The 26051-nt window shown below is 43.3% G+C and overlaps 1 protein-coding gene across 1 annotated transcript in view; it reads right to left on the reverse strand.

Annotated features, from left to right (window-relative positions):
* Positions 1 to 26051, reverse strand: part of LOC308299606 (uncharacterized protein) — a gene marked incomplete at both ends in the record, with an annotated part of 155105 nt that overhangs the window by 53068 nt on the left and 75986 nt on the right. Inside the window, 18 exons of the mRNA XM_080743401.1 lie at positions 3667 to 3765; positions 5834 to 5932; positions 7175 to 7273; positions 8076 to 8273; positions 10526 to 10624; positions 11835 to 11933; positions 12465 to 12662; positions 12797 to 12895; positions 14008 to 14106; positions 14689 to 14787; positions 15276 to 15473; positions 16901 to 16999; positions 18085 to 18183; positions 18596 to 18694; positions 20862 to 21047; positions 21855 to 21953; positions 23882 to 23980; positions 24848 to 24946. Coding sequence (XP_080599527.1) covers positions 3667 to 3765; positions 5834 to 5932; positions 7175 to 7273; positions 8076 to 8273; positions 10526 to 10624; positions 11835 to 11933; positions 12465 to 12662; positions 12797 to 12895; positions 14008 to 14106; positions 14689 to 14787; positions 15276 to 15473; positions 16901 to 16999; positions 18085 to 18183; positions 18596 to 18694; positions 20862 to 21047; positions 21855 to 21953; positions 23882 to 23980; positions 24848 to 24946 — 2166 coding nt within the window. The remainder of the gene's footprint in view (positions 1 to 3666; positions 3766 to 5833; positions 5933 to 7174; positions 7274 to 8075; positions 8274 to 10525; positions 10625 to 11834; positions 11934 to 12464; positions 12663 to 12796; positions 12896 to 14007; positions 14107 to 14688; positions 14788 to 15275; positions 15474 to 16900; positions 17000 to 18084; positions 18184 to 18595; positions 18695 to 20861; positions 21048 to 21854; positions 21954 to 23881; positions 23981 to 24847; positions 24947 to 26051) is intronic.

Raw genomic sequence — 26051 nt, forward strand, 5'->3', positions numbered from 1 at the left:
ACTCAAACTTCTCCGAGACTCGCGTTTCCTCGTCGGAATGCTCCCGCCTTCAGAACTACAGAACGTTGGAATACTTCCGCATACAAAAACGCCATGTCCTAGTATGAGCGAATGGCAACGGCGATCAACGTCACGTGATATGTTCGGCCATTTTTACCCAAGCAGTTCAAAAACAAGGAAAGTGATGAGACTCTGAGAAGTTTGAGTAAACATTAATTTATTAGAAACATATGGACTAACACATGCCAGCGAGTGGGCTCATCGGTAGATATAAAGCTGTTTCGACGATGTGGTGAGCACCTTATTGATTTGTACATGTTTTTTTTCCAGTGCTATTGAACACCCTTTACGTCTGTGGTGTTGAACCAATGAAAAATAGTCAAAAGCACTTCGGCCCAAAGCCTCCTAACTCCACTTGAGCTGGATGTTTTTTACATTTGCTGTTAGCCGGTTTTGGACAGACAGCAGAGATATGCAGGTATATATTTTCGCATATTTTCACCCAAAATAGGGACGCCAGGGTTAAAGTGGTTAAACATGAAGACGGATGCGTCCTCAAAAATGCCAGGCAGTGTCACCAGAGGGCTGGGACCCAAGATGTATTCGGTATAGGCAGGCTTTTCTGACCGGAGAGGAACAGAAAGCCTTCTCTAGATGTTAAAGCAATAACAGTTCTGCATCATACATGTACTCTCATGCCACGTACATATATCCTCTTTTATCTTTACTAGATGGTTGGATTGTGGAATCAAACATCATACTGTAATATGAAATACATGAACAATAATGGGAGGCGAGGTGTGAAGCGTTGTTACTTTCGGACCAAGCTTCAAGGCTGGAGGACGAAAATGTTCCATTAAAAACACAGACCGTAAGACAATGTAATGATTCAGTTAAAATGTCAAAGATTAGGGCTGTCACGATTATGATATTTTACATTACGATTAATTGTCTCTCAAATAATTGTGTTTTTGTCGTTGACAATTACATTTCTGTTTGTAAAATAAAATAAAATAAAGTAAAAGTAAAGATATGACACGTAATATAAATTTACAAAGAAATGAAGGACATATTTCACAACTTTATTTCAAAACACTTTAAAAAGAACAGTTATAGTGGAAATAGCAGATCTACAAGCTCGCAACGCGTTGTGAGCTTGTAGATCTGCTATTGCCACTATTTTTTAAATGTCTGAAGTGAACATATATAAACATGTAAACAATTATGACGATTATCACAAAATAACTGCGATTATGTCCAATAATTGCGATTAGACGATTATGTAATAATTGTGACAGCCCTATCAAAGATATTATTATTATTGTTGCGTGTGTGGGGGAGGGGGACCTTTACGGCTTGGACAGAAAGTGAGAACTCTGACTCACAGCTCAAGAAAGATTGAGGCTTAAGGAATAATTCAGACCGCTTGCGATTTTCCTCCACAACGTTTCCAATGTTTAATTCATGCTCCGTCGTATGACCGTGTCATCAGCCAGAAAACAGACGATCTAAAAGCTCAAACGAGTCGCATGCACAGTGCACTGTGAACCTGTAGGTCGGCTATTTACGGCGCACGACACTGTTGTACCACGAAGTGGCGCGGTTTTGAGTCGCCACAAATCTTTGGTCTGAAGTAGGCTTAAGAGTTGGATGACGAGAGATTCTAAAAGAGGGATGGATGGAAGCAGTCTGGGAGACTTCTTTAAGTGAAGTAGATGTTTGTTTTATGTAGCTTTTTTTATTTCATTCAATCACCATAATTACACGTAGTGCAATTACTGCAGGCTTTCCATGATGTTTCTGTCAAGGTGCAGGGAAAGAGAATGGTAGGGGATGACGATGAGAGGGGGAATTTAAATTGTTGTTTTATTTATTTATTGTAATGTTTTCCATTTTCTCCCAATGTAGTAGTTGTCAATTCCCCATGTGTCGCTGCGAATCTCCACTGTTGTCCCGGGGAGGTATAGACCAATTTTTCTCAAAGTGAATTTCAGGGACTCTCTGGGTTCCTTTAGGGGGGTCTAAATGGACCCATACAAGTCTGTAACTCTGACAGTGTACAAATGGAACCAAATGAACCCTAACAGGTTCATTTGGTTCCATTTGTACACTGTCAGAGTTAAGGGGAGACCTTTAAGTTTGAAAGTTTGAGAAACACTGGTACAGATAACCACATGATAACCCCCTCTGATACACATGCAGTCCCCAATCCACTTCTCCTCACCTGGTAGTGAGGAGTTTCACTGACCAACCAGTAGGAGTCGCTATCCGCGCAACAGAGAACACAATCCCCTACCAGCTTCCCACCCGCGAACATGGCCAGCTGTGTTCGTTAGGGAGCGTCTGGCCAAGCCGGAGACACCAACCGCTGCCTACAATCGAACCGAGACCTCTGCTGTGCTGAGCGAGGACTCAAACCCAGGGCTTTTACCTTCATGCCAGGAATCAAAGTGCAGGTGTTTTTATGCCAAGAATCGAAAGAGTTTTTACCTCTACGCTGGGAAAGCAAACCCAGGTGTTTTACCTCTATGCCGGGTAGATATGGGACGATATGGAGATTTCATGTCACGGTTATTGTGGCCAAAATAATTGCGATTAACGATATTATCACAATATATATGATTAAAACTCTTAAACTGCCACTTTTGTTAACCCCTTGCACCCCAGCATTCACATTCGGGGGGGGGGGGGGAGAACATCCAAAATAATTACAGATGTACAAGCTCACAACTTGTTACAACGTGACACCTTGTGAGCTTGTCGAGCTACTATTTTTGACAAAGAGATTTGGTGTAGACTGAAAAAAGCGGTGCAAAGTACAGAGCCAAATCAGGTCCAATGTGTTTCACTAGGGGTGTAACGATATAGTAACTGTATCGAAATATCGTTTTTAACTTAAAAAATCGAAGTAGATCGAAATGAAAACAGCTAAAATCGAATCGTATCGTTTTATTTTGTATCGTATCGAATCGGCAGTGCAAAGAATCGATTGTATCGATACTACCTACTTGTGCATTGTATTTAGCATTTTTAAGAAGAAAGAATTAAAAGGAGGGGTTTCATTACTTTTCCTTTCCATATAGCTACACTGGTCTATCGATAAATGTGTGTAATCTTTGGGTTCATGTCAAGGTGCAGGTTTGTCAATATACAATGTCCATGTATTTGGCAGATAATCACTGTGTTTACATATTTATATCCATAATAATACATGTTTCCCTTAAAAACCTGCACTATCTACACCTTTCACACAGATTTAATTTCTTTGCTAAATAGTTACTATATCGATTTTAAATCATTAAATCGAATCGTATCGTATCGCCATGAATGAACCAATATCGTCCATGTATCGTATCGTCAACCATGTATCGTGATATGTATCGAATCGCTATTAAAATGTATCGTTACACCCCTATGTTTCACGATATAAGTCTCTGCGATGATGATTATTGTGAGCATTTTCTATTGCGATAAATAACGATTATCGTCCACAAGCCCGGGTGCTTTACCTCCACGCAAGGAATCGAACCTGGTTGTTTGGCGTCTATGCAGGGACTCAAACCTGGGTGCTTTACTGTACCTCTATGCCGGGAATCAGAGCTTTGTGTTTTACCTCTATGCCCACCAGATGCCCCGTTGCAAGGTGTGTTTTAAGAAGTGTCTCACCGTGGTGATCTCATTGGGCTGAGCGCCACTCTTCAGCAGAAGGGTCACAATGTCGGTGTGACCCTGCTGGGCTGCCTGGTGGAGAGGAGTGTATCCCACCTAGAGAGATGCAGGGAGAGACAGACACTGTACATTTAGACACTTTTGAAAAGATAAATAATAATAATAATAATAATAATTGTAGAACAGTGGTTCTCAACCTTTTCAGGCTGCAACCCACCAAAAAACACATTTTAACTGGGGACCCCCTACCCTGACGAGCACTAAGAGTTGGAGTTGAATTTGTTGTGCAGATAGCCTCTATACACTTTAACTTTATGTTGGTTTGTTTACTTTTGAGTGAGAAAACAATGTTCCACATTAAGTTAATCATCTGGGAACCCCTGGTTGAGAGCCATTGTTGTAGAACATCTAAAACAGAGCAATTACCTTTAAACACTTTTGGAAAAAAAAAAAAAATGTAAATTGTAGAAACACTGTACACTTGGCTTCAGTTGCAACGTAACAACTCTGAGAACGCAATTTCTATTCACCTACAATTGTACATGGATTATTTTGTTTTGATTGCATTGTTACACTTTTGCTTTGGCGACGTTAACAGATGTTTTCTCATGCCAATAAAGCCGTTTGAATTGAATTAAGAGAAGAACAGAGACATGAAGGGAGGGTGAGAGAGGAAGAGAGGGAATGAGAGAGGGGCATGAAGAGAGTATGGATGATTATTAGGAACCCTAGACAAGTGGTTCTCAAACATTGTAATTGAGACAGTAGCAACTACTGGAAAAATATGCTGTTGGCGTATAGAATATGCCAAACTTTTTGCACATGTACATCTGAGGATGCTCTTTTCTTTTCCTGTTGCTCTTTTTGCCTTTTGCACTCCTTTATTTTTTCATTTTCACGTCTTACTATTATTCACACCTTTTTAGATTATTATTATCATTATTTTTAGATGTGGTTTGCTGTTATTATATTGTTTTTTGATATACGACTGCATTGTCTGAAGGATGCCAAACAAAAACAAATCTTACTCTTATGTACCTGTACAAAAGACGTAACAATAAAGTACAACCTTGAACCTTGAACCAAAAGAAATATTAGGCGTTTGCCCAGGACCCAAACAAGTGAAAATAGTAGATCTACAAGCTCACAACGCATCTCTTTGCGCCATCCGCCATGTTATGAGCTTGTAGATCAGCTATTTTCGCTACCTCTTTCAGTGCTTTTCTTGACCCACACACGCTTTACAACCAGAGCAGTGTTTGTGTGTCCACCCAACGTCCGTTCTGGGTATTGGGCATTCTGGTGGGGGCGGGGGGGCCTAAAAGCTAATTGGACCAATGAGTCTTACTGCGTCCCTGCCCATGGGTGTGTGCCCAGATTATGGAGATCCCTGCCGTCTGCACGAAGGAAGTCAGTCACATTTCTCTGTTTACTGTTGAAAGTATTTTCAGATACAAGGGATTGTGATTATGAATTATGAATTTAGTACAAAAGGACCCCAATGTAAACAAGCCATATAGTGCTTTCTTGGGTTTAAATCATATTAGCAGACCTTGTATCTGAACTGTACTGTCCTGTACTGTACTGGGCTTTTCCTATGCACATTGTTGTTTATCTAACACTGACAAACAACCATACACAGTCCTCAGTGTTAATTTAACACAGAGAGAGTACAAATGTAACCAATGGATAAATGAACACTGAGGACTTTACGGTGTGTACAGTATGAGCTGAACAGAAACAGACAATGTTGGAAAGAGAACATGTCTTGAGAGATTAATTGTTTAATACAATGCATGCGTATCAAACAATGTGTGCAGATTTGGCACACAGGGATACAATAATACGCAAGAGAGAAACAAAGGCAGAAGGGGTGCGTGTGTGTGTGTGTGTGTGTGTGTGTGTGTGTGTGTGTGTGTGTGTGTGTGTGTGTGTCTGTGTGTGTGTGTGTGTGTGTGTGTGTGTGTGTGTGTGTGTGTGTGTGTGTGTGTGTGTGTGTGTGTGCCCAAGTGTGTGCGAATCAGAGTTCACGAGAGGAACAGAAAGAGAGTCACAGAGAGACAGACACAGAAACACAGAGAGAGACAGACAGACCATGTCTATGTGTGCACGTGCCTGAGACAGACAGACAGACAGACATACAGTACAGACAGACAGACATTACCCTGGTCTTGCAGTTCACATGAGCCTGCTGCTGTAGGAGAAACTTCACCATCTTGATGTTTCCATAGTGACAGGCCACGTGAAGAGGTGTGTAGCCCATCTAACACAGGGAGTGGGAAACGGTTATCATCTCGTTATCACATCATTAGCATCGTTAAACTTACCCCACGCTATTTTGGCCATGCTACGAGCCTACGACAGTATACTGTAGGCATTTACTATCAATTTCCCAAATGTCTTAGAAAAAAAAAATCAAAAAGTCATTTAAAAAATGACAAAAGTCACATCCCGATATGTTGAGCTTTGTGCCATAGATCGTCTATTTCTCACTATTCGCCACGTGCCGAAGCATTATAGGGCTTAAGTGGTTAAAAAGAGGTTGTAAATCCCATGGAAAGAACTTACAGGTACGTAAAAAAAATCTATTCAGAATGAATAGTCATAATTGGCAGCTTGCCGTGGTGCTTTGATGCAGATTATCCCCTAGCAGAGTAAAAATGCTTTCCTTTGAGTGTGTCCAAGGAGCCTTCTGGATTATGACTAGCTATTGTGTTTTCCTCCACTACCCTAAATTGTAGTACAGTAGTGGCACACTACTGCACTGTTTGTCCAAAACACTTGCTTTTCAGGAATTGGTAAAAATAACACTTATTTTCCTGTGTGTGGTAAAAAAAAACAACACACAGTAAAAAAAAGTTGATTTGTGGAGATTATCATGCTAAACAAAACATGATCATATAATATAGTAAGTGTTTGTTTTCTCGAAGCTTATCGTCTTAACCACTTGAACCCTGGTGATGCGACACACTGTGAGCTTGTCTAAAACAGAAATTCTAATAAAGAAAAATTTGTTCAACCTAACTTAACTTATTTTGGGCAACGTCGTTATAGGCAAAACTATGTACATTTTTGGCCATCCCCGTACAGCGAATTATATAGGCTTCAAGTGCAGGGGTCATCAATATGTCCGTACACGGAAAAGATTGTCTGTGGCAAATTTTAGATTTTCAGTTTTACACGCTATTATAATGTTCTTATTTTGATCCTAATACCCAACTACCTAAGTCTCCAGGTTTTTCTCAGAATATGTATGACACTGATTTACCACCACTAGTACTAGTGGTTCTCATACATTTTATTTGGCCAAATGGAACCAAACGGGCCACTTGGTTCCATGGATTACAGACCTGTTATGGTCATTCAGGGCTATCTCTCTGGTAATATTATTGTCCGCTCGTTTTGTATGCCCGTGGCAAAATGGAATTTTGACAAAAATGTCCACCACAAGCCCAGGACCCCTGCTCGAGCGGTGAGGATATTACGGCATTACGACAAATCTTACCCGTGAAGCAGAGTACACAGAGGCACCTTGCTTGACCAATGTATCTGCGATTCCCACATGACCCTCCTGGGCTACCAGATGTAGAGGAGTCAGTCCATTCTGGGGCGCAAGGAGGGAATAGAGATTAGACACAGGAAATGGTTCTGTGAAATTAAACCCACACCACACCACTGCTCTCTCTCTAAAGGTAACGATACCAATTGTGCAGCAGGTGGTTTTCTTCTCATATCATGTCATTATACAGAAGTTTTTACACAGTCTTTTGAAGACGGAATATTAATCTAATGCTCAAAGGACCGGCGATAATTAATAAGGACCCGAGACAAAAAGTTAATCCAGGTATGGGTTTCAGTCAGATAATTATTACTGGAAGCTTGGATGTTTGGTCCAACCGTGGTGCAACACGCTGGCTGGCCTACAAATCTAATTCCTCCACTGGGAGCCGAAGGAGTTATTCAAACGGTGTGATGCAGGGACGTGCAGAGAATGTTAGAGGGGCAGGGGCTGACATTTCTAGAAGGGCTTTTTGGTGAAAATATCGAAAATAGCAGACCTCCAAGCTCGTTGTGAGCTTGGAGGTCGGCTATTTTCGGTGCTTGATACCACACTGAACTAAGCATAATCAAGTCAATAGTGGAGTTGTGGCATAACGTCATGGATTTCTACACAGAGAGGGCAATTCTTTCAACAGAGTTCAGGAGAGTTTGGACAAGGCAATTCTCTTGAACGCTGCCTTCGGGTATGGCATGGAAAGACGGCATTTGCATTTCTTTCACCATAGTAAAAACTGCATTCATGGTCTGGAGAGGACACTTTTTTTAGAGACGGACAAAAGGGCAGGGGCTCGAGCCCCCTTTGGTGTCTATGTGTGCACTGTGTGCCCGCTGGTGTGACGTGATACCTTGTTCCCTATGTTGACGTTGGCCTGCTTGGAGATGAGCAGCGCCGCCATCTCGGGTCGCCCCTCCTGGGCGGCCAGGTGGAGCGGCGTGATGCCCTGGAGGGACTCGGCGTTTGCCGAGGCGCCGTTCTGCAGCAGGCAGCCGGCCACCTCCATTTGGTTCTGCTTGGCCGCTATGTGCAAGGGAGTGTAGCCGTTCTACACACACACACACACGCACGCGCACGCACACGCACACACACGCACACACACACACACACACACACGCACACACACACACACAGAGACAGGGGCACGCGCACAGACGGACAGACAGACAGACAGACAGACAGACAGACAGACAAGACAAGACAAGACAAGACAGACAAATAAGCGTAGTCACACAAACAGACAAGCATACAGTCAGTCAGACAAATATCCAGTCAGACAGACAGACAGACAGTCAGTCAGTCAGCGAGACAAACAGACAAAGAGGCAGACAGACAAACAGTCAGACAGACAGACACACAGACAGACAGACAAAAAAGTATAATTCATAATCAAGGCATTTAGCAGGCGCTCTTATCCAGAGCGACATACAGTACACAGCGCAGAGTAAATGGCATGAACAACACTAGTCAGCAGGGTAAATGGTCACATAAGTACAGCAGAGGGCAAAGAAAGCCATAAAGTGCTACATAAGTAACTAGGATACGAGCTAAACATCAAACCTAGCATCTGTTCAACCCACATGCTATCTAATTGTGGTACAGTCTATTTATTCTATCTATCTCTAAATAACATGACATAATGCGAACAAGTAGCCAACACACATCTGTACAGTATAAATAGGATCTGTCAAAAAAAACAAAAAAAAAACAAGAAGGGATACAAGGAATGCTAGGGGATGATTTAGATCAGTGGTTCTCAAAGTGGATTCTAGTGATGCTGTTGGTTCCTTTAGAGGGGTCTAAATTGATCCATACAAGTCTGTATCAGTGTACAAATGGAACCAAGGGGAGACCTTGAAATGTACAAGTTTGAGAAACACTGATTTAGATTCTGAATGGGTGAGATCTCAGATGGAAAATGGGGTGTGTGTCTGCGGTGGAGGGGGGTTTGTTCCACAGCTTGGGAGCCAGGAGGGTGTAGAGTTTAGGGTGCTTGGAGCATTGGCCACGGTATTTTAAGTAAGGGACAAATCCATGTCCTGTGTTAGCTGCTCTAAGTGTGCAAGAAGGGGGTTAGAAGTGTATGATCATGTAATGAGGGGGCGGCCATGCCCTTGATAGGCTTATAGGTCATCACCGGTGTTTTGCACCAGTGAAGGTAATAAAAAAGAGGGCTAGGTGGAAAAGGTCAGACAGAAGAACATACAGACATATATATTACAGTCCAAATAGACAAACACACAGTCATACAAAGAAACATTGCTAATTTAAATATCAATCACACAGACAAATATACAGACAAACAAACATACATACCGATGTCTCTGGTTCACATTGGCACATTTCACTCACGTTTTTTCATCTCACTCATGTCACTTTGTCTGTTGACCTCACTCAGCAACAAAATAAAAAATAAAAAAATGTGGCGATGAGCAGTGGACATCACCACATGATGTGCACTGCAATGTAGTTTAAAATGCACTCACTACATTGCAGATGCTTTTTTGAGAGTAAAAAACTAAAGAAGAAGTAGAAGACAAGTGTGACATGCATGATCTGGGCAGATTGCCCCAGGAAATGTGCCAATCTCAACCCAAAACAACGGTACCATCAGTCAGTCAGTCAGTCAGTCAGTCAGTCAGTCAGTCAGTCAGTCAGTCAGTCAGCCAGCCAGACAATCAAAAATTCAATCACATAGACAAAGAATTATACATAAAGTCATAGAGACAAACATACATGCATACAGCCAGCCAGCCAAACAGACAGAGACAGACAGACAGACAGACAGACAGACAGACAGACAGACAGACAGACAGACAGACAATCAGAGTTTAATCAAAAATGAAATCACATATGAAACATCCATGAATACAGAAACAAAGACACACAGACGCATAGACAGACAGGGCGTATATTAGGCAGGCATGAGAACAGCCATCCAGAAAAAACGCAGACACAAAAACACACTTATAGAAGTCATGTCAGTCCACAGGCTATACCGTAGGTGTCGTTTTATTCAAGTGTTGAATTGGTGGTGGGAATTAATCAGTTCATGTCAGCGGTTCGGTGGAAGGGGATTGCACAATGAAGTAAAATGACACACTCATTTCCCAAAACGCTGAATATTCGTTAAATCATTAAGTGCATTTAATTATTCAAAATCTCTAAAGTTGTAATGGAAGTGCTCCTCCTCCCCAAGGACCTAATTCAACCATTCTCTCCTTAGAAAATTACCAAAACGTTTTTTTTTTTGTTCTATAATCAATCACGTTGATAGATTGCATGTCAGATTGGTCTTACTCGGGCAGTACTGTGTGCAGATCCTCCCTTGCTAACCAGGAGTTTCACAACGTCCAGGTTGTTGTGATGGACGGCTACGTGAAGGGGTGTCAGTCCGTTCTATTAAACATACACACACACACACACATTACAAAAGAAATACCCACTGTTAGGGCAAGCTATACTATATACTATACCAAGGGTCTTCAACATGGGGTCCTCAGAGTTACTACAGGGGGTCCTCCAAATCGTTGTGATAGAAACCTTTTTCTCCTTTTGTTTATATTAACCACTTGAACCCTAGCATCCATAATCTGAGAACTTTAGCCAAAAATTGCAGATCTACCGGTACAAACTCACAACACCTCGTGCTGCGAGCTTGTAGATCGGCTATTTTTGGCAAAGAGGTTGGTGTAGAGGGGAAAAAGAGCACACTAATTACAGACTGAAAGGTCAAGTTTGTTACTTATTGACGGTTCAAGTGGTTAAATATCTGAAAACACAAATTGACCTGAATCCAAAATACACTGATGATTGTGCTGTCAAACGATGAAAGTACAGTAGGCCTATAAGGAATCTATGAACAGGTTGTGGGGGTCCCTGCTTCATCTTTCTCTCAACTATGGGGTCCTTGGCCTGAAAAGGTTGAAGACCCCTGTACTATACTATACAACTACGCCTGACCCACAAATCATTTCTGTGGACAGATAATATACTTTAACATTGCTCCAACCAACAAATCTGACTCTCAGGTTGTACAGCAGTGACGACTTGGTGCAAAAGCCACCCGTCGAACTCGCAAGCCACGTCGCTTTTCAACGTTCCCGGTAGCACCGCCCACTGGAATGCAGAAGTGCTGTTCTCACTCCGTACTCGTAACAGGTCGGCGTGTCCATAGAAACATTCAAAACAAGGCAGGCGTACCGCCAGAAGCGGACTCGAGCCCCGCGTAGCACCCCAGAGCAAGACGCTCGGCCGTGCCAAGCGGTGCGACGTCCGCTTCTGCCGACTCTGTGCCGTTGGAGTTGCATGCTGATAGGCAGAGAGTTGTGAATCATCCGTCCTTGTCAGCGTGCGACCCGACAGAACAACCACGTCGCATCGCCATCTGACACTGGGGAGTCCCGTCACATCAAACGGGTGACGCACGCATGGTCAAATCCTGCCCCAATTCGTCACCCGCTTGATGTGCGTACAGCCGCTTAGCACACACGCACGCACGCACGCACACATACACTCATCTGGGTGTACAGAATGGAACGGAATCCATCCGTACACTCTCCTGAGCTAAATGAACACTATAAGGACTTGACCGTGCGGGTTGGCTCACCTTCCCAGCAGCATTTGGGTTGGCTCCTCTCTCCAGCAGGAGCTCGGCTACGTCTACCTTTCCGTACTTGGAGGCCACGTGAAGGGGAGTGAAGCCTTTCTGCTCACACACAAACACAGGGGTGGAAAGTACATTTACTCAAATTCATTAGTTTGCTTTTGTTTTTCCTGATGAAATGTCGACTGAATAACGTTTTTACAAGTTCCAGCGTGTGGGAGGTCTTCCTCCGATATCTACTATTGACATCAAGGATCCCTTGGCTTGCATTGGACTTTCCTTTTTGTCCTACACACCCGTCGTGAATCTTTGAGGTGTGCACCGGCCTTCTTTTCAATTTTGCAATGCTACAATGTACTTTTTAATCTACTACAATTATTTCACAACATTAGTTACTAGATACTGTCGCACAAAACTATAAAAATAGCAGATCTACAAGCGATGCAAGGCATTGTCTGTCCAACGGTGTCCATTGTGCTGTCGATTAAACTACATGGAATCTATGAAAAGGTTGTGGGGGTCCCTGCTTCATCTCTCTAAACTAAAGGGTCCTTGGCCTGAAAACATCGAAGACCCCTGAAATAAACCATTGATGATTCATCAAGCTGAACATATATTTTATCTCTACATTACCTTGGTCATGGTGGTCTGCTGTGCGTTCTCATCCAGTAAGATTCGGATGGTGTGGATGTGTCCCTCCCGTGCTGCGATGTGTAAAGGGGTGTGGCCAGCCGTGGTGGTTGAGTCTGGGTTGGCTTTGTGTTCCAATAGTAGCTTCACTAGCTCTTTGTGTCCCATACGGGCTGCACAGTGCAGGGGGGTCTGGTCATCCTATAAGGAGGAGAGAGGTTAAGAGAAGGGGAGATGTTAAATCACACAGTTCGATCCAAAGCTCTCTTCCTTTACAGTATCTTGCTTAAACCAAGTTAAATGTCAATCAGATACCAAGTGAGTGGTACATGTACCTTGGCCTTGGCGTCCACTTGTGCTGTGTTCTGGAGCAGGAAGAGAGCGACCTCACAGTGGCCAGCCCTGCACGCCATGTGGAGAGGAGTCTCCACTTTCTGTTGGAGACACGCACAACACAAAACATCATTTAGTTATTGGAGACATGGGGACAAACCCCATATCTCCATGTTTTAACCTTTCATGTTTTTTCCGTATAAATCAAGGGTCTTCAACAGGGGGTCCTCAGAGTTACTACAGGGGGTCCTCCAAATCTTTGTGTGATAGAAACATTTAATATTAACCACCTGAACCCTAGCGTCTATATTCTGAGAACTGTAGCCAAAAATAGAAGATCTACAAGCTCACAACGCCTCAGCCATTTTTGGCAAAGAGGTTTGGTGTAGAGGGGAAAAAGAGCAGACCAATTATAGAGTGAAATGTCAAGTTTATTAAGTAATGACGGTCCAAGTGGTATCTGAATACACAAATTGACATGAAGCCAAAATACGATTGTGCTGTCAAACAATGAAACTATATGGAATCTGGAAAGGTTGTGGGGAAAGGTTGTGGGGGTCCTTGCTTCATTTCTCTCTCAACCAAGGGGTCCTTGGCCTGAAAACATTGAAGACCCCTGGTATAAATGAATGCCCTACTCTACTGTACCTTGTCATAATACAGTGTCACACAAACATAGCAAACTAGACTGCACTCTTTCGAGGTATGGCTTTGTGTCAGGTCGCACTTGTTGGTTGGTGGTGACGTCACCAAGACTGCTGCTCCCTCATTGGCTAAAGGCCCAGCCAACAAGATTTACAAGCTCACAAGCTTGGACATGTGAGGTTTCACCCGACAGCAGCGATTTACAGATAATGAGAACAACAAACATGTATAGCGACCTCCTTAACGAAAATAAAATCACACCTAGTGTGAAGTGAGTGGTGCTATTTATGAGTTAATTCCATACGCCCATCGCCAATGTGACTCCAGGCGTACAACACATTTTGAGCGCTTTGTAGCACCAAGATGTATGCCAGATGATATTTGTGCCGTCCCAGACAAAGCCAGATGTTGGAGCTTAGTTCCTTCCAGGAGCAACGCTCAAAAATAGAAGGTCTACCTAACTTATAAAATTGTAAATTGAAGAGAAATACATTTTGAGTTCAAGTAAATCCAGAGTATTATTATTCATTCATTTAAAATGGTAGTTGGGTTGAGCAGAAGCACTCACCACGTTGGAAGCATTGGGGGAAGCCCCTCGGTGGAGAAGTTGCTTCACGATGCTCAGGTGGCCCATGAACGCTGCTACATGGAGAGGAGTGAGACCAGACTACACACACACACACACACACACACGCACACGCATCGGAATGAAGACGTGAGTCGAAACGTCACACGTCAGTCACCCCAGGATATTAATGTGCACACCCAGTCAAGTGCTCCCGTATTTTCTCTTTTGAAGTTCCCAGGTATTTTTCTTTTTATAGAACAATTACTGTCTGTCTGTTTTGTCCTTTCTTTATGTTCCTACAATTCCCATGATGCATTTCACAAGCTGTCCTGGCACATAATGGTCCGTGGCCGACATACACAGACCTTCTTCAGGTTATCCTGAAGAAAATCTGTGTACCAAAATGTTCCCAATAAATCTTTTTAATTGCAGGTGAAGAAGACAGTGTACAGGACCTTTCTTGTATAAATACCCGACTGGTTTCATCTCTTTTTAGCAGGAACTAAACATTTTTTTTCTTTTTACTTTTGCTGTCAACATCAAAGCAAAGTGTCCAAAGTGTCAAAACAAAAGTTTTTATGTTCTCTGGGCTATTAATAATTGTCTTGGTGATTGAACACAGCTGTGTTCAATCACCAAGACAATTATTATTATTGACATTATTTGTGTTGCTTATCTCACCTCTGTGACAGCTTCCAAGGAAGCAGAGTGTTTGAGCAGCAGATCCATGGATCGCATGTGGTTCTTCTTACAGGCAATGTGGAGAGGTGTGAAGCCATTCTGCAGATACAGGAAACACAGAATATTGTTGAGGTACACAGGTATACATGTCTACACACCCGTCCGATATCGTGTAATTTATCATGTGACGATAGCTCATTTATGCTACAGAGGCAAACATCAAGTTAAAACAGAAGGCTAGCAGAATGTCAGCAATTTCTTTTTTTACAATATTTTTTGCAATATTTTACAAAATATTTTTTTTAAAAATCTGTAAAATGGAGATGTAAATCAGGGATTTTCATACGGTATATGGGCATAAACAGGACAAAGGCAGACCGATACAGAGATCTCCATATATGGGCATAAAAGGGACACAGGCAGACAGATACAGAGATCTTCATATGGGCATAAAAGCAGACACAGCCAGCCAGCCAGCCAGCCAGACAGACAGACAGACTGACAGACAGATGGGTACAACGGGTAGGGCATTGGTCCCGACTCGCATCGTTCTAATAAGTGTAATAATGATAATAAAGGTAACTAACGAGTGCACGAGCGTTGGCCTTGGCCCCCTTGTCCAGCAGGACTTTGCCCATGCGATGGTGGCCGCAGTGGGCCGCTACATGCAGAGGGGTCAGGTGGTCCAGGGTGACGTCGTCGATCTCGGCGTTGTACTGGAGCAGCTGCCTGACGCAGTCCATGTGGTCCCCCTGAGCCGCCATGTGGATGGGGGACAGACCGTTCTGATAGGAGGGATTTAACCAAGCATGAAGGAGGGAGAGAGGAGAGGGGAGGAGGAGGAGAGAGAGAGAGAGAGAGAGAGAGAGAGAGAGGAGAGATGTAAAATGCAGGTGGTGGTGGTGGTGACGAAAGGCCAGGAGAGGGGGAGAGGGAAAGAAGACATGGTGAGAACAGACAGGCGGAGGAACGGCAAGCAGTTAGAAGAGAGACGGAAGAGATGAGATGGATGATGGAGCGGAGTGGTAAGAGGAGAGGGAGATGGACAGAGTGAAACGGAAGAAGAGGATGGAGGGCAGAACCGAGAGAGAGAGAGAGAAAGATTGTAAATATGTCTCTGCAACAAACGTTGCTGCACGTTATTGATCCGGGTGGATTCTCATAGTGAGACTAAAGCTGAACAAGTCGAGTCCACAAAGGAAATGAAATAAAATCGAATCAATCAAATATGTTTAATAAATCGTGATAAGCACAGGTGGCTGGCAAGGAAACATTTGGCAAAGATAACTGCAAAGTCTGCAAATTCAGGGCCAGAGAAGTGGGCAGTGCCGTCAGCAGCCAACACACACAGAGGGACTTCTTTTTTTGTCTTTTTTGAAACTTTTTTTTAAGTTCAATAGATATTCCAGTGTCGAATAGCTCTATTATCAGTTTCTATCTCCCCAGCGTTTTAGTAGTAAGAAAATACATTTTCAGGTAGGGAGACCAATTATATCTTTGTGAAAGTTTTCTCTTTTTTGTATAAATTGGTAGCCTGTCCTGAAGATTTGAGATAAGAACCCTGTTAACGGAATACTCTGAAGCACAGATTACTATCAGAATATAGAGCTTTAACCATTTAACAAAAAAATGAGTCACTTCTAACAAGTGTGTATATTTGTACACTCAGAGTTACAAATTGATAAATGAACACTAAGGACTTTACAGTGGTGCCATGAGTTATTCTTGTCTGACTTCAATGCCTGTCAATGTCTGGCCAAAGTTAGTTTGAATTATAATTGAATTGATAAACAAGCACATTGGGTCAAAACCACCTCCTCTGTTCTATGTAAATGCAAGGTTCACACAATACAGCTGAATAAATAGTCTATGCCAGAGCCTTGTTAAGAGAGTCGCAACAACAGAAATCCAAAATGATAGACCATGGAATCATGGGATTCACATAGACCTCAAGTTCCAGTTATGTCAAACTGATTTAGACGTGATGACAACATACAATCTGAGTCTTACCTTTGTAAAAGTGCATCACAAACAGTCTACTCTACTGTGCTGCTAGTGTTTGCTGCTAACTTCCAGAAACTACTGAGAGGCTCCATGATCCGCCATTGCTGTAAAACAAAGATTGTGTCCACTGGAGAGGACGGAGTTGTCGCGACACTCTCTTCACAAGGCTCTGGTCTATGCATCGCGCTGCACGCAGTGCATGAGGTACCTTGGTTTTAGCCTGGATGGGCGCACCCTGGTCCAATAGGAACTCGATGATGCGGACGTGACCGTTCCTGGCTGCACAGTGGAGTGGAGTCAGCTCATCCTAGGGGAAGAAGGAAAGGACAAGTCCAGACACTTTCTTGGTCACCTGTTGGCTTAGTGTTTAATGCTTGCTATAGCATAGTATAGAGCAGGGGTCTTCAACGTTTTCAGGCCAAGGACCCCTTAGTTGAGAGAGAGATGAGGCAGGGACCCCCACAACCCATAGATACAATATAGTTTCATCGTTTCACAGCACAATCATAAGTGTATTTTGGGTTCATGTAAATTTGTGTTTCCAGATATTTAACCACTTAAACCGTCAATACTTAATAAACTTGACCTTTCCCTCGGTACTTAGTCTGCTCTTCTTCCCCTCTACACGAAACCTCTTTGCTGAAAATACGCCTCGCGCTGCGAGGCGTTGTGAGCTTGTAGATCTGCTATTTTTGGCTAAAGTTCTCAGAATATGGACGCTAGGGTTCAAGTGGTTAATATGGAGAAAAAAGTATCTATCACACAAAGATTTGGAGGACCCCCTGTTGTAACCCTGAGGATCCCCTAGGGGTCCCGGACCCCCTGTTAAAGACCCCTGGTATAGAGGATAGAACGGAACGGAAATCAGAAACTGGACAAATTTGAACCACATTGACTCTTCACCCCCAAAATGACTTTTCTTCTATTGATTACTCATAACATGGAGACTTGAGTTCAATAATATTTCTTTGTATATGTTGCATTCCCATGGTAAAACAAATATTTTAGTATATTTACCCCCATTGATTCCGGATGGGGACTTTCCCATCCGGAATCAATGTGGGTAAATTTATTGTAATACATTTTTTGTCTTAGGAATGTGACCAAAATCGAAAAATATTATTGAACTCAAGTTTCCATGGCATGAGTAATCAATAGAAGAAAAGTCATTTTGGGGGTGAACTACTCCTTTAAGGGTCTGTATACGGTACTCTAAGAGTGTTCAATGAGTTTGTAAACTTTGAGAGTTAAATTAACACTTTTACTTTTACTTTTACACGTGATTCTATACAGCAGAACCACTCAAAATACAACACATTTAAACTTTGCGACTGAATAACATAACACAACATTACAACACACGCCACAAACACACATAAAACAGAACTATACCTTAGTCTTGGCATCAATCTGTGCCCCTCTGTCCAGCAGCAGTCGCACCATTATTACATTACCCCTCCTGGCGGCTATGTGAAGCGGGGTGATACCATTCTACAAAGAAAATAAATACATACATAAACATTCAATAGTTTAAGGTTGTGTTTCCTCCTGCATCCAAAAAAAGAGACGTCAGAAACAAGAGACAAAGAGACAAAGCAACATTTTCATGTGTAAATTATGCAATCTTCATATCAACACCATTTCGGAACAGCTTTTAGAATAGATATAACTCTCTCTCTCTCACACACTTTTAATTCTTAAACTGATGTTGAACCTATAAAATGATGATGCAACGCACGCACGCACGCACACGCGCACACACACACACACACACACACACACACACACACACACACACACACACACACACACACACACACACACACACACACACACACACACACACACACACAGCAAAAACGCACTCTTTAAGCCAGACGGAGAACACTGGAGTTGAACTGACCTTAGGGGTGAAGTTGACGTTGGCTCCTCTGTTTAGAAGCAGCTGGGCGACACTAAGGTTCTCATAATGGGCCGCAATATGGAGAGGAGTAAAACCAGTCTGTTGGGTAGATGGTTGAACAGAGAGAAAGAGAGAGAGAGAGAGAGAGAGAGAGAGAGAGAGACAGAGACAGACATTTCAATCGCCAGAAGCAGTACGGCAGTTACAGATACAGAGGAAAAAATGTATACAGCTAAGAGTATCGACAAGATAACTAAGAAGGTGAAGAAGCCACACCAGAAACTGTCTCAACAACAGTATAGTAACCTTATATTGATGTAGAAAGACGGAGAGGAGACTCCTGATTTACACACACCGAAAGTAACATCGCAGTGCTATTTTTCATGCTGTATTTTAGCTTGTAGATCGGTTGTTTTCGGCATGCAACGCCGTTGTACGACAATGAAACAAGGGAGTCGGACATGGAAGAAAGTACAATGTGACAGGACAGAGAAACAAATAAAGACGGGCATAAAATGAGAGAGAGAGAGAGATGGATAAAGAGACAGAGACAGAGTTACAGAAGATAAGAGCGATTATGTAAACATGCCCTCCACCGATGTTTTACTTTGGCAATAATTAGCATACACATTCTTTAATCGTCACCAGCGTGCGCAAATCTCTGACAGCCGCTTGCTCTTGTTTACCAGGAGTGGGAGTCAGCTGGTTCGTTTAGCTGATTCATGTAAAGCAGTCACATGCACCGCTGACGCCGTAGCATTTTTGTTCCACTGATTCAGCAGTGCGGCGTACGTTATTCCGACTGATGACTTCAGCCCAATACATCTTAACGTGTTAAGTTTGCACTCAGACAAAATGCACACCTGCACAAACATGTCCAGTACACACATTTACGTTGTGTGTGAAAACAAACAAGCACGCCCCACACACACACACACACACACACACACACACACACACACACACACACACACACACACACACACACACACACACACACACACACACACACACACACACACACACAGACACACACACACACACACACACACACACACACGTACAGTACAGTATTACTACTGTACATATAATTTAGAGGTTTGCATTGGCACTACCCTCAATTCAATTACGATTCATCAGGTAACGATTTAATTCTATGATGCATCACATCTATCTATATAATAAATGGTTTAAATGTAATCAGACCACTACATGCCTAATCCTAACCCTGCATGGGCCCAACCTGTATCTTTTCATAAATGTAAGATTAGCTCTAAAGATCTTTGTTAACTGTGAAAATAGTTCACTTGTGGGGTCCAGAGAAATAGTCCTCACACGGTCCATTTCTCAACGTCTAATTGCGACCGAAGGTCGCATTTACCCTGAGAAAGCTTGTCTGACTGTCTGTACAGGAAGTGATGTCACGTGATGTCAGTGAGTCACAGTGATGTGGTACAGAATTACTCATATATGGGCATAAAAAGGATGTCACGTGACATCACTTCCTGTACTGACAGTCAGACAAGCTACGAGATTTCTCAGGGTATAAAAGTCCATATAATATGGTCATTCCCAAAAAAAAAAAAAAAAAAAAAAAACTTTTATGCCCATACATGGAGATTTCTTTTTTTTCAAATTTTTTTTTTGGACCTCCAGAAATGTATTAGGCATGATCGCGATCGCGAAATTGCATGTTTAACCCCCATACCAACCCATTCTTTCAAACATGGCAGCCATGTTTGTTTACATCTGAAGAAAACATAATGGCTGATAAATCATGAATGCCTGCACGGATTTCCAAGCTGATTTTTTTGTTTGAAAGCTGTGAACAGCATCTACACACGTGGTGCATCATCTAGGCATGGGCGTGCACTTTTTACACACTTGCACAATTACATGGAAGTCTATGGTAACCATGGCAACGCGGGACATTGGCCGGAAAAAATCATTGCAACATAAGTGTTAAGGACATTATTAAGGATATTATGTTATCAATATTAAGGACATATGGGAAAGCCCATATTTGGTAATGTCCATATATGGGCATGTTTTGACATAACATAACTATCATGAAGGGGTCTCCATATATGAGTAACTGGTCCCATATACATCACTGGCCACTGTGGCCAGATGGCTCGCATGTCACCCTGAGGTCGCAAGTCACCCTGAGGTGTCTTACTAGTTATATAGATATACTTGCGGGGACATCTAGCCCTCATAAGTGTAGTACACACACACACACACATGCACACAGGCTTAGTTATACCTTGCTGAGGACGTCTGCGTTGGGGTCGTTTTGCAGCAGCACTGCGGCGGTGCGCGTGTCATCGTTGCGTGCGGCGATGTGCAGCGCCGGGAGGCGGACCTTGCCTTTGGTGCCGTAGTTTATGAGCAGCGCCACCACGTTCTCATGGCCCTGCTGCAGGGCCACCGCCAGGGGCGTGAAGCCATCCTGACAGGACAGGACAGGGGAGGAGATTAGGAATGGAACGATATGAAAATGTCATATCACAATATTGTGACCAAAGAAATCGCGATTTACGATATTATCGCAATAATCAAAATATCTCCAACATCCATTATCCTGGGGCGGAACATTTGCCAAAAAATAGCAGATCTACTGCTATTTTTTGGATAAGAGATTTGGTAGAGAGTGAAAAAAAAGACTGTATCAAGTACGTTTTACCAATAGACGGTTTAAATGGTACCGGATATGCAGCTCGGCAAATAAAAGGTGAATTTATCCGAGTGCATGACGGAGGACGATTTTACGATAAAGTAAATCTCCACGATACGATTATTTTGAGTGTTTTTTATCTTGATAAACGATAATATCGCTTATCGTCCCATCCCTAGATGAGATAAGACAAGACCTTTAGTGATATGTTGCCAAAGGCAGCACGGCAGTTAAGGTACAGTTACAGGGCAAGAGAAAGTAGGCTACTGTAGATTAGGCCTGTCAATCACCAGTCTATTGGCCGAGCAGAGCAACCGTCATGTCCTTCATTGTAAATCTTCATAGCTACAGTACCAGCACAAAAGACATGCTACGTCTATTCTACTTCATCTTGGCGTAGATGTATCTATCAATTCCTCCTCTGGACTAGAGGAGAGAAAGAAAGAGAAGGGAGTAAGGAAGACATGACAGGAGAGGATGGACCGACGGATCATTCTACGACAAATCAAAGTTTTCCATTTTAAGACATGTATTTTTGTTTGCAATTGTAAAAGAAGATGACCGCTAGCAGTGAACACTTACCTCTGTTGGAAGACTCTGGTTGGCACCGTTCTCCAGGAGGAACTTGACCACCTCTAAGTGATTCTCCTGGGCTGCCATGTAGAGAGGACTGAATCCTTTCTGTTAGGGCAAACACACATAGTGCATGTAGAGGGGACTGAATCCTTTCTGTTAGGGCAAACACACATAGTGCATGTAGAGAGGACTGAATCCTTTCTGTTAAGGCAAACACACATAGTGCATGTAGAGAGGACTGAATCCTTTCTGTTAGGGCAAACACACGTACTGTGCTGTAGTGCATGCTTACCAGTAAGACTCCCTAATCGGGAGATAAGCGACCGTCAGGTCGCAGCGTGATTTTAGGGCAAAATGTGTAGGAGCAGTGTCCAAAAATGTGGTTCAAAAAATCGGCCTGATGGTGGCGCTATATGGGACATCCATATTGATGAGATGAGTGTAGACCTACTGTGTACTGATTTGTGTGATTTTAGGGCAAAATCTGTAGGAGCAGTGTCCAAAAATGTGTTTGAAAAAATCGGCCTGATGGTGGCGCTATATGGGACAGATCCATGTTGATGACATGAGTGTAGACATAGTGTGTACAGATTTGTGTGATTTTAGGGCGAAATCTGTAGGAGCAGTGTCCAAAAATGTGTTTTGCAAGAATCGGCCTCATGGTGGCGCTAGAAGAGGGCCATGTGAGAAATGAGGGGTGGGGTCTCCGCGTTGCCTTGGCGGACGAATAGGTACCGGCCCCGGCTCTCCCGGACGCTCCTAGCCCGAGTTACGGCATTTTATGTGAGCTGCAGTGGAGGGGGTCCTCCACTGGGGGCGCCACCACTTTGGCATCCGTTCTGGAGCACCAGGAGTCGGTGGTCCCCGGGAATTCCCCGTGAGCAGCCCCGTTGGGGTGGTCATTTGGTCATTTTTGCACATTTGGTCATTTTTTACATCTGGGGGTCCCCCAGGGACCTGGGGGTCCCTGGAGCTCCGGGGGTCCTTGGAGGTTGTAGTTTGGCAGGCAAGGAGTGTGTGTGAAAAATTTGGCATGGATCGGGGCAACGGTTGCGGAGATGTGAGCAGGGCAATAGTGTGACGTATGAGGTGTGACAGACAGACTGACGGACTGACTGACTGACTGACTCACAGTTTGTGGAGGTTTTGATAGTAAGTGCGACCTGACGGTCGCAATAAAAATGCACAAATGTACTGCACGCACGCACGCACGCACCTAATTTACACAAATTTTTACAAATGAAACTAACCCTTGCCATTAGGCATGCAAATTAAACCCTGTATATGTACTGTAGCTTTGTTCACCTTTGTCCCCCAGGGGTCAGTCACATCCTTTTTTTATTCAAATCTCTTTGCCAAACAGTGTTAATTTCATGGACAATAACAAGACAATTTCGTTTTAATATCATGTTAAGAGGATTTTCAGAAGAACTGGAGGAGGCAGTGGCTCAGAATAGAGCGTCCGATGGAAAACCGGACAGATGGAAAACCACAAGGTTCCCAGTTCGATCCCAGATTCCCCCAGAGTTAGTGTCGAAGTGTCCTTGAGCAAAACACTGAATCCCTTTATGTTTGGTTGCGCGCAGGTGTCGCAGGTCAAAAATAGACAATCTACAAGCTCAAAATGCGTCGGAGCGCGCCGCATTGTGAGCTTGTAGATTGGCTATTTTCGACATGCAGCCTAAATCAGGCATTACGATGCCATCACGGCCCGCCAAAATACGTTTTAGCCGACTAAATCAACTGTGTAGATTTATTCGACAAAAATCCTCTAGACTCAAACTAAAACATTTCAGATGATTGAAATATGAATACAACTAAATTGAATTGAACTCCAAAGACCACATGACTAAAACGAAATCTAAATTTGCTGTCAAAATGAACACCGTTGGCAAAAATAGCTTATAGATCTGCAATCTTTTGCCAAAATGTTCACCCCAGCATAAGGACACTATGTTAGGAGAGTTTTACTGTGTGTGCAGGTTATTTTTGGTATAGAACAGGATCTATAATTGTCCACCGTGATGACTCACCTGTGACTGTGCATTGACGTTGGCACCGTAGTTGACCAGCTCCGCCACCACCCTCTCCTGCCCTGCCAGCGCCGCGATATGGAGGGCCGTGTTCCCTTTCTGAGGGTCATCACGCACACGCACACGCAGACGCACACGCACACACACGCGCACACACACACACGCGCGCACACACACACGCACACGCAGACGCACACGCACACGCACACACATTGAATTCTTTATCTAAATGTCCATAGAAGGGAGTCCAAATACAAGCACCCCAGTTATTGTATTGACATACTCTGAAAAAAGGTAGGATATCGTCCCTGTCGGGGAGAAATCTCGTATCTCCAAAGTTTGTATGTTTGTATGTTTTTTCGCGAAGTAAAGCCAAACTTTACCAGACAAGGCCGTCGCACAAAAGTAGTGAAAACAGCAGATCTACAAGCACACAATGCCTCGCGGTGCGAGGCGTTGTGTGCTTGTAGATCGGCTGTTTTCACTAGTTTAGTTCATTTTTCTAAATGATAAAAACGAACGGTTTTGGACACACAAGGTTTCCACCCGACAACGACGATACGCACATAGTAAATATCAAGCTTGGGAGCAGCAAGTTGGTGTGCGGACTCTTTTATTTCTTACCTGTATGCTTTTGATTAGTCCAGCACCCAGCCTATATTATGGCCTTGGATGTGCGTGCCCTTTTGGCTGTTTTTCAGCCTTTAGATTAGGATGCACATCCCCACAGTTCTTTAAACACAGTGCTGGACCCAAAAATAGTCAAGTGAGGGAAAATGTGTCAGCAGTGTCCGCACGCACACGATAAACTGCTCTCCCATCTTTTTTATCTCAACCAAAATGAACACCGTTTCGCCCACGTGGGGGCTTCATCAAGTTGACATGCTACTCCACCATACAGACTGGAAAAAAATAACATTGTATCAAGTAAAACAATAAGTAACATAGTTTAAGGATAAAAAGTACCTTGGTGGTGGTTTCCAGCTCAATACCATGGTGTAGTAGTTCCAAAACCATTTTGACGTGACCTTCTTTAGACGCCAAATGTAACCCGTTGAGACCATTCTAGGAGTGGGGGGATAATGGAGTTAGCCTCGCGTTGCCAGACACTCTTCCGCCCCCTGCCGGCAGAGTCTGGCAACGCAAGGCTATAATGAAGTCATTAAAACATATATACAGCATATATTATACAGACATCACACATTAATCACGCACTAATGTACGAGCATCATCATAATCATTGAATGTACGCTTTTAGACCAGTTGTTTTCAACCAGTGGTCCGGGGACTCCAGGTAGTCCCCAGCTAAATGGAGAGTTGGTAACCAAATGGACCCTCATAGATGTTTAACTCTTGAGAGCGTAATGTGAAACCAAATGGACCCGTACGGTAGTTTCATATTACGCTCTCAAGAGTTAAATTATTGTTTACAAGAAATCTACACTATTAGAGAATGTAGAAGAATTGTTATTTTGATCAAAGTGAGCCCTTTCTCTCTCCTAACACAACCAAAACAGTATGGAATTGTGGACAAAATCTCATCCAACCTTAGTTTTGGGTCTGAAAGGCTAAAGGCCTGTCCATACTCTCCCCGAAACCGAACTTTTCGTCGGAGAGTTCCGACTTTCCAAGACGCGCAGCTCTCCGAACTCTTAATTCGGGATAATGCTTTTCAGAAGTTCCGAGTGACGTAATTTTGTAGTTGAACCGGACCTTTCCGACGAGAAGTTCGGTTTCGGAGAGAGTATGGACAGTCCTTAAATTTCATCAAATGGTGGTCCGTGGCTCAAGTGGCGAATAAACAATGGACCTTGAAAAGGGTTGAGAACCTCTGTTTTAGACGGTAATTTTAACTGTAGTATTTACTCATCTCGTCCCATCGACCAAAAGGTCACTTCACAGCTCCAATTGACTATTATTAGCGACATTAAGCTAGATGATTTTCAGGACGGCAACGCCAGGCGGACTACGGCTGCTATGACGTAATCGCCGTAGCGATCAAAATGGTTAAGCAAAGCCTCGGCGGCGACGGGTTCCCACCCCTTTCACTGAACGCTTTGGTTCCCATGGCGACACGTACACGCAGCAGACGGAGTAGGCGCTACGTGGGAAGGGACCTTCTGCCGTAGTAGAGACGGCCGCGGCGACGTCAGGTTTATCTATCGAGCGC

The sequence above is a fragment of the Nannobrachium achirus genome (genome assembly GCF_963921795.1).
Source record: "Nannobrachium achirus genome assembly, chromosome: 15".
NCBI classification, from domain to species: domain Eukaryota; kingdom Metazoa; phylum Chordata; class Actinopteri; order Myctophiformes; family Myctophidae; genus Nannobrachium; species Nannobrachium achirus.